This window comes from Saccostrea cucullata, unplaced genomic scaffold, assembly GCF_032062105.1.
Source record: "Saccostrea cucullata isolate Sc308-1 unplaced genomic scaffold, CSIRO_AGI_Scuc_v1 ctg5619, whole genome shotgun sequence".
Classification (NCBI taxonomy): domain Eukaryota; kingdom Metazoa; phylum Mollusca; class Bivalvia; order Ostreida; family Ostreidae; genus Saccostrea; species Saccostrea cuccullata.
This window is the reverse complement of record NW_026935085.1, coordinates 43,797-61,936: the sequence shown is the minus strand read 5'-3', so window position 1 is coordinate 61,936 and position 18,140 is coordinate 43,797. Positions and strand designations below refer to the sequence as shown.

The 18,140-nt window shown below is 34.7% G+C and overlaps 1 protein-coding gene across 1 annotated transcript; it reads left to right on the top strand.

Moving 5' to 3' along the window:
• Positions 1-2,852: 2,852 nt before the first annotated feature.
• On the top strand, positions 2,853-13,131 carry LOC134241853 (beta-sarcoglycan-like). The gene is made up of 6 exons (XM_062723878.1): positions 2,853-2,923; positions 3,092-3,160; positions 3,304-3,507; positions 3,891-4,073; positions 4,537-4,579; positions 13,115-13,131. The coding sequence occupies exons 2-6, from the start codon at positions 3,146-3,148 to the stop codon at positions 13,129-13,131; spliced, it is 462 nt and encodes a 153-aa protein (XP_062579862.1). The 5' UTR covers positions 2,853-2,923; positions 3,092-3,145.
• Positions 13,132-18,140: the final 5,009 nt, after the last annotated feature.

The following is an 18,140-nucleotide window of genomic DNA, read 5'->3' as shown; positions in this document are numbered from 1 at the left end:
AAAAATGGCAGCATGGAATGACTTGAATTGTAATTACAAATTTTATCCTTATTTTTCCATTGATTCAATGTCTGATAAACTTGCCAATTATTCAACTTTTTCATTTGTAGAAATTTAAAATTAATTAATTACAAATAGGCTCAATAGATAAATACAGATAATAAAAACTTCCGAAAATCATGCCGTGTCCATGTGTATTTGTCGACTAACTATTTATGTAGGCATTGAGAAAGTATATTTCTTTGTAAAAAAAAATTATTTAGTTTCATTGAATTGATTTCACGATTATCCTGACCATAATAAGAAGCAAATAATAATTAAAATAAGATTTTTCGAGGTGACGTAAGTCAGCCTCGATAGCTGCTCTACAGCTTAATGGCGGACACCTGTGATCACTACTTTTTGCATTTTCTTATTGATATTTGTATCTTTGTGACAATTAGTAATCCTGTTATTAAAATATGATACTTAAGGAGGCAAGGATCAATTCAGAGATAGGTTGCTAATATGTCAACAATAGCACTTGCAAGATTGATTGGAAATATTAAAACGTTAATTTTTTATCAGTTCTCTAAGAAATATAGTCCTCTGATTACGCATGCATTCAAATCAAATATCCAGTCACAAAACAAGATCTACAATGTATTCAATTTAATTTCCAAGTGATAATTAATGTTTTAATGGATTTACAAATACTAAAAACAAGTTCTTGACTAGGAATAAGATATGAAGTATTCCTACGCTCTGAACTATTTTAGCGCGGGTCAAATGTAAACAACTGGCTGCAGCAGAGATTGTGACCTACATGTATGTGTATTGAACGTCGATCGCAGGCAAGGAAGAGAACAGAACAGAATACACTAAAACAAAACAGAAGGAAGAGTTCTGCTTGAATTTAAACATACAATTAAGAAATAAAATTTGGAGTTAACATAGAGGCGTCTGAAGCGTAATAGTCCTTATTGAGCTAAAAATTCACCGTGATTTATTACAAACGCGATACTTATTTTTGCACTTCACCATAAATAATCACAAAAGCGAAGTTAATTTCACACTTTGTTTTTATCATTCATTAAAAGAAATCTATTTAGAACGTAAAAATATCGTCCCGGTCTTAATTATAAATCTGTTTTGTACTATCACTGTTGAAAACGGTGAATTACAGCGAGACACCTGTACCTATTTCCCTGTATGCTACTGACCACTTCATCGAATACTCGGTCGGAACACCTCTGGAATTTAGGATTACGCAAGTTATACACGACAAGACTTAACACAGCTGGACATCTATCGATGTCATACCGAATACATAATAATTTATACTTGTAATTAAGTTATTATTGTGTGTTTTCTTCTATTTATAATTTTAAGAATTCAAAGAAAAAAGAAAAGAAAGTAATTATAAGGAATTTGAAAACGAACTTTGAAGAGGATGCATTGTAAAAACATTAGATTGATAATAGCGAATAATTTGTTTTCAAGCTGTACACATAATATATTTTTTAACTATACCTTATGCTAAGCGTTTTAATTTGATAGTAGTACTATTTTAAATCCTAATCTTAATCAAAATATATTTTTATATTTTGAGTAGATGGCCGAATTCAGTCACTAATTTAAAGCGAAATCACAATTAAATCCCCTAATCTACGATCTAAGATCTACGATTCTGAAATGCAGGGTTTGCAATTTTTTTTAAAATGTCAAAATGGGACTGCTTTTGGCTTTAAAAAATTCTGAAGAGAGAATTTTTTTTATATATACATATTAAATGCTAGCATCGATGCTCCGGGGCACTTTTGATCTCATTTCACTTTTACCACGAAAAAATTACTACATGTAGTACATGTATTTGGGGAAAAGTGAGTGAGATTAAGAGTGAGCTCATCTAAGTTTTATGGCCCCAGAGCATACATGTTGCAATTTCGAAAATATGACACGAACATTATTTTCTTTTTCATACATTCATATATGTATGGCAGAGATTCTTTTGTTAGAATTTTTATATTTGTATAACTGAGCATTGCCAAAACCTCTAAATCCGTCACTATACCTTACCTCCATCACTTTTCTGAAAGTCAACGCAGTTACAGTCATTTTTATGAATTCCAGTCTTAGGCTCCTGTTTGTCGATATTTATTGTCTTTGTGGTGTCTTTAAAATTAGTCACTGTCGTATATCCATTCATGTTGTCACCGCTTGATGGGAAAGTCTTCAAGAACAGAATTTTCTACACAAAATTATTCCTTGGTCTTTGATAAAGTGCACTGGCAATCCATTAACTGACACAGCATTGTCAAAAGACGTCTGCACCGCGGTTCGCGCTTCTCTACTGCATTCATTAGCCCAGCGGTTAACTGATTTTTACTGGTGCTGCCCCGGCATCAAAAGCAATCTGGAGTTTTTCGTTTCTCCTTTGTCATAACAATATTCCATACAAAAATCACACTGTGATATTCAAGTTACTGTTTACCCGCGGAGGATACAAAATACCCCTCTCCTTTTAAAACCCCTTACACCAGAGCATCTTTGCAGTGCTCTGCTGTGAAACATTGGCCGTATGATGTATAGTCGGTAGAAAAACGGAACGTTTTATCAGTTAATATATAATTTGTACATTACGCAATTCATAGAAGAGATGAGTAAAACAATAACCTCATTATCATGATTTGATTCCAGTATGTTGTCGATATATTGTGCAAGCTTTACATTCCTCATTGGTCTATTCTAGATGAGTAAGCTTATAGCTTACAATTAATTGATTTTATGTATATGATTTTTGGCCTTTCCAAACAAATGATTCATAAACGTTGTTTAAGAGTATGTGTGGGCCAGTTGCCCTCTCTCTCTCTCATATACACACACATACAGGTCAAAGCCATGCAGCCTTTGGAAAGAGAGGAAAAACCTTTTCTAAGACACAGTGAGTATACATGTACATAATATATAGTCTGACTCTCTGATTAAAATCTGCCTTTTATTGAATTTTCCAGGTTGCCTTGTTAAAAGTAAATGTATTTTCTTTAACTGTGTAAAATTTTATTCTCATCCTATTCCTCGCTCTGAAATACCCTATGCTTTCTATGTCAAGCCACTTCAAAGTGTTGTTATTAGAAAATCGGGATCGGCAATCAGAATATTTAAAATGGACCTGGATGATGTGAGTAGAATTCAGTTGTATATACATACATTTTTTTAATGCATATTTATTTTACTTGTCATGGCTTTCTTTATAGAAAATATTGCATCTTCATAATTATTTTATTTGATTATTCAATTTTTTATTGTTCAACATACTTTCAGAGCCCAGATAATCAAGTAATCACGAGGAGAGGTAGATACTTTGTCAAGAGGCGGGTCAACAGGGAACATAATAGTAATTTCAATGCCGGGTACATCAACATTGATGAGCAGTATCTCCACAGGACTGGGGTCAGAGGTCGTAAAGTCTACGTTCTGTATTGCCTTATCTTCGTTCTGCTTGTTCTAGCTCTGCTGAATATAATGGTAAATAAATTATTACTGATCGAGAGGACACGTCTATAAATTAAGTTCTTTTTCATTCATATAATATATACATATATTAGCGAAATTAAGTTGTAAAAGGGGGGACAGTTGTTTGGCTTTTACAGGTACTTGATTTTTTATTTTTATTTTGATTTTAAATACCTGTAATAATAAATTATAAAAGATTAATAGATAAATAAAAATATTGTCAATTAGAAGAAGAGTAAATTGTTTTTTAAGAAAAAGTTGTCATCAAAGAGAGTTTATTATGTAAAGGGTACAAAACTAAAAAAAAAACAAAAAACACTGAAATTTTTTGTTTCCCCCTCTCACTTGATGTAAATCGGTCTAGTATTAACAGGTATTTTTATATTATTGCTTAGATGACAGTTGGTATCCTGTACATGCTGAGAGTGAACACAGAAGGAGTAGAAATGTTGGAGTTTATCCCTGACAACAACCTGTTACGATTTCTGGCAGAGACCACCTTTCCCTCTATCAGTTTGTTCCAAGGTGGAGTTGGCAGCAGACATGATTCTTCATTAGACATAGATTCTGGACAACAGGTAACTTTATTCACGTGATATTGAAAATTATTCATGTCACAGATGTGTGCAAAATAAATTTTAAGTGAATATAAATGTCATAGTATATAAAAATTCTCATTTGTAAAACCAAACTGAAAAAAAAAAACATAATCACTGCTCAGGAAGATATTTTCAAAATGCAAAGATGGCCATTGGGAGGTAACTCTCATTTTCGTACTGTCTTATAGGGAAAAAATTAACACAAAGTTATCTTATGGCATGTTTTCATACACCAAAAAAATTACAATGCGTAACTAAAAAAATGGTGCTTTTAATATTTCAGTTCCACCATTTTATAAATTTTTTTTTTTCAGCTATTAAGTATTTCAATGGAGGTCACAATTTTAAAAATATTAAAAAAAAAAATTCTTAAGTTTGATTTATTTTATTAAAATGAAAAGAAAACTGCTAATAGATTTTGAGTACTTTTGTGTTATTTTAGATTGTTATAAATGCATCCTCTTTCAAGAAGAAAGATGTTGAAGGTAAGTATATCGATAATATTATTTATTTCTGGATAAAAACCCATTTATAAATGAATATTTCAATTATACATCTATTTTTTTTAGCTCACCTCGACGAAGTCGAGATGAGCTTATGCTATACCCCCGGCGTCCCAGGTTAAAGTTTTAGGAGCAAGTCCATTCCCAAGTAACTATAAGCCCTACCTGAACCAAACTTGCATGGATGATGCAACTAGGGATGTACACTACAAGACTTGCTTCGGATGCTAGATCTGACCTACATTTTCCAGATGAGTGACCAGGTTAAAGTTTTTGGAGCAGGTTAAAGTTTTTGGAGCAGGTCCATTCCCAAGGAATTATAAGCCCTACCCAGACCAAACTTGCATGGATGATGCATCTAGGGATGTACACTACCAAACTTGCTTCGGATGCTGGATATGACCTACATTTTCCAGATGAGTGACCAGGTTAAAGTTTTTGGAGCAGGTCCATTCCCAAGGAACTATAAGCCCTACTCGAACCAAACTTGCATGGATGATGCATCTAGGGATGTACACTACCAAACTTGCTTCGGATGCTGGATATGACCTACATTTTCCAGATGAGTGACCAGGTTAAAGTTTTTGGAGCAGGTCCATTCCCAAGGAACTATAAGCCCTACTCGAACCAAACTTGCATGGATGATGCATCTAGGGATGTACACTACCAAACTTGCTTCGGATGCTGGATCTGACCTACATTTTCCAGATGAGTGACCAGGTTAAAGTTTTTGGAGCAGGTCCATTCCACAGGAACTATAAGCCCTATTTGGACCAAACATGCATGGATGATGCATCTAGGGATGTACACTACCAGACTTGCTTCGGATGCTGGATCTGACCTACATTTTCATTCCCAAGTAACTATAAGCCCTATTTGGACAAAACTTGCATGGATGATGAATCTAGGGATGGACATTACCAGACTAGCTTCGGATGCTGGATCTGACCTTTATTTACATTCCCAAGTATCTATAAGCCCTAGCTAAACTAAACTTGCATGGATGATGTATCTAGGGATGGACACTACCAGACTTTCTTCGGATGCTGGATCTGACCTACATTTTCATTCCCAAGTAACTATAAGCCCTAGCTTAACCAAACTTGCATGGATGATGCATCTAAGGATGGACACTATATGACTTGCTTCGGATGCTGGATCTGACCTATATATTCCATACAAGAGACTTGGTTAAAGTTTTGGGAACAGATCAATCCGAATGAACTTGAAGACCTTGATATATGCAGTATTAACAGTTATGAATATTTGTTTACACTATACATATACATATTTTTCACGCTACAGGCTTAGAAATGTGTATATGCCATGTAAGGGGTTAAACACAACTTGCAAGAATATTAAAACGAAATTTACACGATTCTAAACGCACGATCTCTCACAATTAAAAACGCACACGATTGAGTCTGATACACGAACGATCTTACACGTTAAACGAACGATCGCTCACGATACACGAACGATTCTACACGATTGGTTTGTCAACAATTACGTTCCAGCCACTGTATTTGAATTTAAACACTCTGCACCTGTGGTGCCCGACAAGTATCGCCAGTATTTAAAGAACAAAATGTCTACTGAATGTTGTAATACAGCTGTCTCTCAGAGCTTGGTAGGTTCAATTTTGCGTGGCCTGCGGATTTCAACTTAAGTATTTATTAGGGGTTATAAATACTGATTGTATAGTTAAACTGCACATACTGTTCCTGCCATGCAAAGTTTCACAACAAAGGGATTGTAAGTTACAGAAACTTTTATTATACCTCATATAAATAAACACAAGTAAAAAGGAATCTGATTGGCTGAGGCAGTCATATGACCGTCGTGTTCGCCCTGCAACAAAACTTCGTGTTTCCCGCATTCGGTTCACCTCGGCTGACTACGCTATCCTACATCTAGATGAAGGATATGGAATAACGAACAGTATTCAATCTCAACGCCCCATAAACAAATATACAAATAAGAGCAGAGCAAACACGGACCCCCGAAACATCAGAGGTGGGTTCAGGTGCAATAAAGTATAATATTGAATGATAAAGATACTCGGTAGCTTTAGTTTAGTCAGGATGAATTTAAAACATCATAGTTGACTCCTCTACACAGACATCGCAACTCTTAAGTCTTTTTTTCAGATTTAGTTCCTTGTTGCATATAACGCTTGACACATTTGATACTTCTGCGACAAGGCAAAGGAAAATATGCCATTGGACGAGATCAAGGTCAAAACCAAGATTGAAGTGCAGGTGAACAACGAACCTCAGATAGCGAGATGAATGTCATCATCAGTGAAGCAAAAAGAAAGTTTGAAAAGTAGTTTGATGCGAGGGTTTAAGAAAAAATAAGTATATATTCAATCTATGACATACATAATGCATCCAAATCGATATATCCTTATAGAGCGTATATTGTTTTGTCTCATTGTCCGTTTGTCTCGCTGTTGTTAACTTTAACTTGGATTATAAAAGTTCTTTAGGAACACGTCACAGGGAAGGAATTAAGCGCCTGTTTTTCTTCCAACAAAGAGTTGCAGTAAGCACCTATAAATAGTTACAAGATTGGTGTTCAAGATGACGAAGAATCTTAAAAAAAAAGGAAGATGATGATGTTTAGATTGGAGGAGCCACATCTTACGAACCAATCACTAAGATAGTTACAGAGTTGAAAGATTGCAAAATCGTGGTGAGAACCAGGCATTGATTGTTTTAGACCGGATTATGAAGTATCTTTAAATTTGAATACTTTTACAGAGAAGCAGTCGTATTGGTTTGCCCAGAAAGGAATGACTTCGCATGTCAAAGCATATGCATGTACTTTATAGGCATATATGGCACCATTAAGTTATATTGTTTCTATGAGTATATCGTCATGAATGAGTACGTGGTTGGTAATAATACTTTTTTCAGAGGTACATCTTGAATGTAATAGATATCTTACTTTTAAATTAATATTTCCTAATCAACTTTATTGATGGAAGGATATTGAGATAAAGAACATAATTCAATGTCAAAGTCCATTAAACAAATCAAAAAAGGAGCAGAGAAAACACAGACTTCCGAAATGTAACTAAGTACAACTTACTTTGTTTATTTAATACCCAGAAGTAGAGAAGAAGATTTTCAAAGAATTGTTGCATTTTCACTATATAATCTATTTAGCCCCGCTCTAACACAAGAACTCCTGATCCTCAGACAATAAAATTCACATTTTGCAGATTATATTGGCGTTGAAAAGTCTATGCCTTGAAAACCTCCACTGGCCCAAAAGTAAATCTTATATTATTAGCCAGGCTGAAGGCAGTGCTGAAATATTTTACTGGCAGGTTGTAAAACGCCTCTACCTACTTCTTCTTTTCCTCTTCAAGGTGAAGGGAAGTTTCCATGATCTATTATAATTGAATTATATATTGATAAAGCCAATTTATAATTTATATCAGCTGTTTCTGTGTGTTTTTGTTTATTACTTAGGATATGTATAGATATTGTCCAACAAGGTATGAGGTAACTACAAATGTACTATCGAGTCACTTTTCAGCTCGTATCCGTAGATGTCTGAATACACTGCTTTGAGAATCTTAAATCTTCCTCCTGTGTTTAGTTTTGCTGCCATGTTGTCCTTAAAAGTCGACATAGTTTTAATTTCTGCAAGGACGGAGAAAAAATACTTGACGGTCTTTCCCGAAGGGGAAAATCTAGACTTGATATGTCTTGTGTCCCCATTTTCTTGGACCAATATCGAGATGTTCTGAAAAAAAATTAAAACATTAGTTACTTTCAGTGGGTGAAGGGGAACATACAATTTTTAATTTCATGATCCCTACCCCACTGGGGTCCGAGACAGTGGGGCCAAAACCACTAAAATTAATGCAATCTATAAAAATCTTCTTCTTTACTACTAGCCCATAAGCAATCAAACTGTTTGCATGATTGTAATTAGTTTTGAGCCCTCTACCAAAATTGTGAAATTTATGGCGCTGGGGTCAGGAGTTTTAGTGCTAGGACGGGGCTAAAACAATTATATAGTGAAAATGCATTATTTCTTTGAAGTTTTGTTCTCAGCTCCTGGGTATTAAATAAACTATCGAGTACAAATTAATAATGAGCAAGATTGCTTATACCGAAATTGTTATTTATATGGCTGCAGGGTCAGGAGTTCTGGTGTTAGGGCGTGGCATAATTGATTAGATAGTGAAAAAAAAATCTTTGAATCTCTGCACCTGTGTATTGATGTTCATGATATATTAGCCTCTTTAAATGCTATATTGCTGTAGTTTTTAATGTTTTTAACTTTTATTAGACTTTCTGTACTTGTGAATTTCAAGATTTGAGATGTAAATAAATAGATCATGGACTATTTACCTAAATACCGGTATTGAAGTCTTTGTATCCTGATATGTATCTCACAATGAGAAATTGCATTGAAATCTCACTTCATTACTTGAATATTTATACATGCTTCAAAGTGTTTTATGTGTTAAGTCTTTGGGGTGTAAAAATTGATTTTGTACTATTTTATGAATGTTACATTTTAAATTGCACTGAACGTTGTCTGCTAATTGTCTGATTTTTTCATTTAGTGAGATAGTTGACTATGTATCAGTTTCAATTTACAGTAATTTTCATTGTCCTTTCTTTCTTACATTTTGGTTAACGTGGAGCTGCCAACATTTTTAAACGGAAAATAGTAAGGCGGGGTCAGTAAATTACCCAAATCCCACGTAGCTGTAAATGTTTTGTAAATGGACATGCAATGGGAGCACATTTTTCCATTTTGTTTACTTTAGAACATTGACACTGAGACGATTAGCCTTTTAAAAGTGAAATGATGATACAAGTATGCATTTTAAAGATTTCGATTGATTGTATATTGTTTAACGTCCCTCTCGAGAATTTTTCACTCATATGGAGACGTCACCGTATGCCGGTGAAGGGCTTCAAATTTTGACCTTTACTCGGCACTCAGGGCCATTGAGCAGTGAGGGATCTTTATTGTGCCAGCGCCTGCCGCTGACACGGGGCCTCGGTTTTTAAGGTCTCATCCGAAGGACCCGCAATTTTCACTTCAAAGTGCCGAGCGCATGGCGAAGGAACAGTTGCTACCCATTTTAACGACTAGGTCGGTCGCGGCCGAGATGCGAACTCACGACCTCCCGATCACGAAGCGAGCGCTCTTAAAGATTTCGAATATTCAATAATATTTGTATAAAGTGAAATCGTTCAATAATATTTGTATAAGGTATAGACAACCAGTTAGGAAAATTCCGTTATTGTTAACTTTGATAAAGGAATATCGAAATCCGAAGTATATTTCGCGATATCGTTTGTGATGTGCATTTAAACGCTTGTTTCACCTTACTCAAACATTCTAAAGGTTGGTATGTCTGTTTTTGTATTAGCAATTGTACAGTGTATATATAATATGATCATGAAACTTACAACTGATTACTGGCCAATCGTCACAGTGCCATCTTGCAACGTGACAACTTTCATCACAACACAATTTTGACCAGTTTTGATGGTGTTTAGAGTTTTTTCGTGGATCAGCAAGGCCTTGACAGGCCTGCAGACAGTGTCTGAAGAGACAATGTAGGTTGTGCCAAACTGTGTGCCATTTGCATAACTTTTCATCTGGACGTTTTCAAGGATGTGAACTGTCATGATGGGGGTCCCTTAAGACCTCATTTCGAACGGTCTCTTTTTCCTTTGCTTATGCGGCATTTCAGGGGTCTTCGTGAAAATGGAATTATGCCGGATTTTGGGCGATAAGGTCATCTACTGAGAATGCTGAGAATGTCTCCAGTAGCTTCATTGGAATAGCTCAACAACTCGGGGTCAATACAAAAGTCCGTTGCATCCATTTGATTAAATCCATCGTCACTCGCGATGTCCTCAGGAATGTCATTTACAGACCAAGTTTTCATCGGAATTTAGTGAGTAAACTCTTCCGTTGGATGATATGATTTCGTATGCAGGATCCATTACAAAACCATGTTTCAGTTCTTTTATTTGATACGACATCTTTATCGGCCTTCTGAATATGAGAGTTCCAAATAGTTTGCAAAGAAAACGACAAGCTAATACAAATTTCTCCCAATGTTTGTAATCTTTCACAGCTGGTAGTACTCCAGTGAAAATGGGGTTGTCCAATTTTCCCATGCAGCAGTCGAAAATGCACCATTATTTTCAGAAAAACGTGAAGGGATTTTCCCATGTTAGTTGAAGAATTTAGAGTTTCTAGTCTTTGAAGGGACGTTCTATAGAATGGGAGTCTTGATCCAGGTTGGATTTCAATACTATGTTTGTGCAAATCTGTGGACTGTTTTCTCTTACTCCAAAGTCTCTTCTTGTTCATTCTTAGGCCATGCACCTTTGACATTACCCCAGGTGAGAGAAGGGCATCCTCATTAACCTTATATAAAGTATATACAAGTACTATATATAAGAATTCTAAAATACACTTAATTATACTGGTAATATAATTATTGTAATACATGAATATTGATGACACATGTAAAGATGATGTATACGTGGGTACTGGTCAGGTTAATAATCATTAATGGTTTGTTTATGATAAGATTTACATTTTTTTTTACCTTATTATGTTCCCCAAACGAAGTTGGGGAACATATTGTTTTTACTCTGTTTCTTACTATTATTATTATTATTCTTTTTTCTTCTTATTTCTTCTTCGGTACTTTTGATGAGCAGGGGATAAATGACTTCTCTTAAATATTGTGTTTACAACCCATGGCAAACAGCTAGTGGAGGGCACTTGAGCAATTTCTTAACCTTAACAGTTAAACCATCTTAGCAGTTTAGAATATACATGAAGTTGTTAATCTTAAACTTCATTGAACTGCTATTGGTACTTGTAATTAGTTGGGACCACAAAAAAAACAAAGTTTTCTAAGCATTACCAGTTGTTGTACTCCCCCATGCATTGCAGTTATGAAACAACAGTAAAATAAAACTGCCTTCAGCTGTTTGAAATTCATAAAACTGCTGAAGTACTACTTAATAACTGCCTATATATGCAGTTCAATTTTCCATAGGAAAATTAACTTAAATACATGTTGAACAAACATTGACAGGCACACAATAAAAAAATTTCCACATACAAATTTTTAAGATTTTAATTCTATGGATAAATGCCTTACTACTCACCGGTTTTTAGGTGCTTTAGAGGCAACCATATTGTTGAAGTTTTCGTTGCTTAGAGTAGAACCCAGATGTATAAGTTCAGGGAGCATTCTCTTTAAGCTTGAAGTAATGTTGTTAAGGGCATCCCTCAATGAGTCATCCTTCAGAGGTTTCCCACCTGGGAGATATTTCATTCTGTTGGAAAAAAGTCAAGGTCAATATTTCAATTAAAGGAACCCGTACCAAACATTCTAACCAATGCTCATGAGCAGCTCATGAGACTCACATAAGACTCTGGTAAGAAGTGTATGCAAATTGGGTAGAATTGGATTTTGCTCATGTGCAGATTGTTAGTCTCTGTTAGGGAGGAAAATACTAACCAAAATGCACATGTGCAAAATTATGCTCACCTCAATGCTCATGAGCAAACAATAATTCAAATTGCTCACAAAAGCAACAAGCTATACAAATATATTGCCCGTGGTGGATAAATTTTTCGAAGTTCAAATTTCTCAAGTGAGCAAGAGGTAAGGAAATCAGACTTAGTCAAAATAAGCAGCATCACAGTAACATCCAAGCAAAAATTTTACAAGTCCTTTTTCCTCACGTGAGCAATTTGAATTGCTCATGTGAGCAAATTGGACTTAGTCATTTCATTGATGAATTGGACTTACTCATTTCATCGATAAATTAAATATGTTTGAAAGTTTATGCATCATTTAAGGTGCAGCAAAAAACAATTTTAGCTAACACTAATATACTTTTAAAAACAAACAAACAAAAACTTTAACTTGTTTTGATTTTTGTTTTATAAATGTTCAGTGAACTATGTACATGTATATATAATTATAAAAGTACTAATACAGATATGTCATTTTTCAATAGTTATGCATGATTGACTTATTTAACTCATTGCGTATTCCATGTATATACACAGTTTTGATCAGTCTTTTTCCAGCATATTTGGGATCATGGCAAGATAACAAACTGGTTTTCCAGTCAGTGGTAACATGACACATAAATCAAGAATATTCTCTACAGGAATAGCTACTGACTGAGTTGTGTTATCCGGGGCATTGCAAACAAATATATGTTCCATTAATTCCTGATCCGTCACGTCGTCCCGCGGAAAACGAAATGTGTCGTCATTGTTGACATTCAGTGGGTTTACAATTGCAACAGTATAATCCCTTCCTTTGGACACAGAATGGTATTGCACATAGAGCCTGATCATTCCAAACTTAACCAGTCCTTGCGTAAGTTGATATCTAATTGTAAAACTGTTCCTCACCCGCACATGAGTGTACTCTTGGGAATGAAAAATTCTATTACCTTTTTTTCAATCTTTTAAATATTTTGACAGGACCATCCAGCGGCTGATTCATGAAGTTTGCCAACGCAACATATACATCTTGTGATAAGTCGTGTGGGTTTTTTTCTGTCGTCTTTCCCATGATGTACACATGCATTCTCCTGTATCAATGTAATATTTTTGCCAGATTTTTTTTAGAATTTTATTCAAAAGTTCCTCTTCTTTTGAACCTTGAATGATGCAGTTTTTCCGAAGAAAAGGCATGCCATGGGTAACAGAAATTGAATCTATTATTTGAGATTCGACTGACTGTGTTCCTTTCACTAATTTAAGTAGATAACCATTTGCATCCTCGAAAGGAAAACATGAATAACTCATAAAGGACCTAGGTTTCTTACATTAGCCGGCAGATGTAACAATAAATGCAAATTGAGTGGCATACAGCGATCTTCATAGAGGTCCGCAAATCTTCAAACAAAATGTTCTAAGAAGTTTTCTGCTCTTGAAATATCGTCGCTACTTATTGAATCTTTAAGAAGCAGAAATAATGCATTACTGAACAATAATAAAGGTTCATAATGTTCCTTTGGTAAAATACCAAGAAGAATAATTGGAGCGTAAAAGAGCAGCCAGGACCTGAACTCGGATGCTTTCCAGTATTTCAGATCATTAATAGACCTTGGTTTTCTTTTGATGTTTAAAGGTGGTTTTATATTTTCCAGTCTTTCGTTAACAGACTGTAATTTTTCTGACACGTTGAACTCTTTTCCGCTTGAAGATTCTAAAAACCAAAGTGAAATCAATAACTTTGTAATCCCAAGTAATACACAATGCATATAGTCTATGCAGTTTCCACGAACAAAGTCATTGGATTTGAGACTTGTTAACCAGCAAGGGCCTTTAATTCCACATTCTGTTTTGCCTGATGTCAAAGCTTGTTTTGCCAGGTTTAAAGAATCTTCATGCGTTCTTTCAGGACCAACCGGATTTTCAAACTGGAACGGAAATACTTGACATCGACCTTTACCCGAAGTTGCAGATTGCCCAGGCTGAATGCAGCAAGGACAGCTATATTTTCCATTGTACTGCATCATGTTACATACGGCACATTTTGCGGGGAGATCAGCTGTTCCTGCTAGCAGTAAACCTTTTACTCTAATGATTTCATTTTATCTGTCGGTACAGGTACACCATTTTCTAGTGATTCCAAATCTTCGATAAAATGTTTTAGAAAAGTCATCATTTCAGGTTTTTTTTGGTCCAATCCAAAGCCCAGCTAACAGCATATTTTCTGGTTCGCGTCTCATTTTAAATGGCAGTTCGTTTATAACAAAATAGAGAGGCCACATTGATGTTTTTGAACTTTTAAACAGTGGTACTCCATCTGTATTCCATAAAAACGACATATTGTTAGGATTTGATAAGACATTATCGAACTTCATGTAATGCTTTCCATCGTAAATATCCTCAATATTGCCTGGTATTTTCTTTTTCCTATTAAAGCGAAATGTCAACGATTTCCTAAAGTCTTCTTCATACTCAAGTTTCTCAACTTGGTTTACTAATGGAACTTCCACAAAAAAAAACTTTTATCCATTTTTTTAACGAAAGTTTTTCTACACATTGGATTCTGACAGTAATGTCATCAATAGCCAAGAGACAAAACGAGCAGTACGAATGTTTTTTTTGGGCGTTATCTTCAAATCTTGAAACCATTGTTTGAAAAAATGGACTGAAGTAGGAATTGTGTTTTTCTGTTTACAGTGCATTGATACCAGGTCCAACAGATCAGCAAAACCATCACCATCTAGATTATGTTCTAAAACATATGTCATTATCCACAGCATGCTCGCTCCTGTTGTCAAATCAGCTCCTTCATATATGGGGGTATTAGGAAAATTTTCTTCATCGGTGAGAGTTTCCTCTTGTTCTTCCTCGAAAAATAAAGAATATGTTGTTTCTGATAGGTAGTCCTCAGAAAAAATTCACTTTCAACATCTGATGATCCTGAGCTTGATTCTATACAATCCTCTATTTCCATGCCAACATCATGTTCATCAATATTCACATTCCCTACCTCGGTTGCGTCAACGCTAGTGTCGCTCGAATGTGAAAGTAAATCATGCAAATTATCATCAGTCTCAACATCATAAGGATCTTCTTCAGAAACACCACCTTTAGTACCAAATCCAGACACCTCATCAGTTTCAAATGTATCTTTTATCGATGTACTATCATTTATGTTGACATCTCCAGGTTGACCCATTGCAGCAACAGATTTTTTAAAAGAAGATGGTGCATTTTCAAGAGAGTCCCTGTCAGTTAAATAAGTCCGATATACAAGTCCAGACTTTCTAACCCTTTTCTTTGGTGGTTTTTCCGACATATTTCTTCTCAAGTTTTCATTTGACCCCAGGATTATTTAACTGAAGTTGCCTTTTGTTATCTTTGGCTGGCGAAGAAATCGCTCTGTAAAATAAAAAAAAATGGTTTGTTATTTATCTCAAATTCAGTCCGATATAACAAATATTTTACCAAGTATTTTAAGAGCATAGTACATCATCTGTTGTTTTCAAAATACAAATGTCTTTAAAAAGATACGTGTCTTATAAACGCACAAACGCCCGCGTATACATACCATTTAAGAATTTTACCCCCCCCCCCCAAATGTAATCGATTTCCTCCAGTTTTGAACACAAAACAAATAAATTATTTTAAAAAATTGTATTTGTATATAATGCAGATAAAAAGAAAGGTAAAAACGAAAAACAGTCAACATCAATAGGGGGCCCTTAATAATCTTATGATCGACCTCTGTCTGACGACTGATCTGACCCCGCAAGACATTCACTAATCAAATTATGTATTGCTGTGTTGTTAAATGATTATCATAGGATGCTAGATTTAAGTAAATAAATAATGTTAGAAAAAAATTCCTTTACTATAAAAAATTCCACAAATTTCAGTAAAATATTGACGCAAATACTTACATCCTTTACTAGATTTTATTATATAATAAATATGCTGTAATTTCAGAAAGATCTTATGTTATGAATACAAATGTTAATCATAATTTATTTCTTATAGTAAGTGACTCCGTTTAACTGCAAAGTAATGAGGATAGTAGATCAGCTTATCGGGCAAGGCACTGCACAGCAGGAATGCAATTAACAGCTTTCCTTTGTTTACCAAGTTGAACTCGATCTCTAATGGTCATCTTGCCCCCCCCCCACACTTCCTGTTTGGTTTTCTGCCACTATCTCATACTGCTTGTGTATAATTAAATATGACATATATACATAGTACTTTCTGTAACTTTTCAATGATCATAATATTTATTCTAACTTCCGAGTTGCAGCATTTTACTGACAATTATAGATCTATAGAGCATGGATTAAAAAAAAAGATGAATTTTTGTTACAATAGTTTAAAAAAATGACTTTCATTAAAAAAATAATAAATTTGATATCAGTTTTAAATCTGATCAGTTGAATGCTAATGTCTCAATTTAGTCTAGTCCCATTAATGCAATTATCCTAGTATCTATAAGTTACAATTTCATACAGGGTATGATTTTTTATGTCATCCAGCTTTAATTTATTTTTAAGTATTCAAATTTAAGCTGTAAGAATGATTGAACATGTTAGTACTGAACGTTTATGCATCCAAAATAAAGACTTGACAACGGGGGGGGGGGGGGGGGGGTCCGTCAAATTATTTAATTTTAATAGGAATTAATTAATCACCAGCATTCAACAAAGACATTTATAAATCACTAAGGGAAAGTTTGATCGACAAGTGCAAAGAAGAGGAGGTGGCTGACAAACACCAAACTGTTTACTATTCGGGTTGGGGGGGGGGGGGGGGGGTTACCATTTACATCATAAGTCAAAGGCATTAAATCAAGTTGAGGACATTTAAACATATAATTTTTTACTAGTGTTTTTTTCAAGAAAAGATTTATTTGTAAGATTTTTTCTAGGAAAGATTTATTTCTAAGATTTTTTCAAGGAAAGATTTACTTCTAAGATACCTTCCAAAGACACTATAGTGCAAGTAGTATAAGGGGTCTAGCCGGCGAGGTCAACTGAGTGCACTTTTTATGCAAATGAGGTTCAAAAATGGGTCAACTGAGTGGAGTGCTAACCCTAACCCCTAGCCCCCTAACCCTAACCCTAACTAACCCTAACCCTAACCCTAACCCTAATTAGCGTCTTGATGACACTTTTTGTAACATAACTTTTAAGTCTTTTTATATTATTTTAAACGTGTTTTAGAAATTTTTTGAGATTACAAATTAATAGTTTTCAACCCATTTAACAAAAATAAATTGTTATTTATACCTAACTCTAGGTTTAAATAGGTAACCCTAGGGTCTGAAAAATCAAAAGTGTAAAATGTAACATAAGTCATTTGGTCTTGATAACGAACGGGGTTAGCGGGTTCAATATTGGGTTTAGGAGTGTAGCTAAACCCCTCAATGGTTTGTTTCAAAACCTATTCTAACCCCATGCAAGAAAAAAACCTCATAAAAATCGAATAAAAAATTTCATGTCTGGGGGTATATCCAACTCCACATTTTTCTCATGGTTTTGAAAATTCTTAACGTCTTATGCCATAAAATGCTTAAAAACCGGCAGATTTCGATAATTTTTGGAAATGTTGTAGATATTTGGGTGTTCTTGGGTGTAGCTAACTTAAAATTCGCAAAAAATGAGTTTCTTGAAAAATATCCCTTACCCTAACTTTTTTAGCAAATTTTTAGTTATGTTACATTTTACACTTTTGTAATCCTAACCCCCTTAGTAATTTATGGGGGTACAGAAAAAATCTTTGTGGGTCCTAAAAGCATTTTTCAAACTCTACAAAAGAGGCATAATTTTTTGTGGCTATGTGCATCTCTAAGAAAATAACGAGGGTTTGAAAAGTGTAAAATGTAACATAACTTTTTAGATCATATAAAGAGAGTTTGGTCTTGGTCTGGGGTTAGGTCTAAATATTAAGGTAGGTCATAGCCCTTATTAGAGGACATTGTTATGGTGACAAACACAAACTGTAGCGTTTTCTAAATGACCTT

Bases quoted from the DNA above. Each gene is read 5' to 3' on its own strand.
- LOC134241853 (XM_062723878.1), top strand. The intron at 3,508-3,890 runs GTAAATAAATTA...ATTATTGCTTAG, and splicing joins TAGCTCTGCTGAATATAATG to ATGACAGTTGGTATCCTGTA. The intron at 4,074-4,536 runs GTAACTTTATTC...GTGTTATTTTAG, and splicing joins ACATAGATTCTGGACAACAG to ATTGTTATAAATGCATCCTC.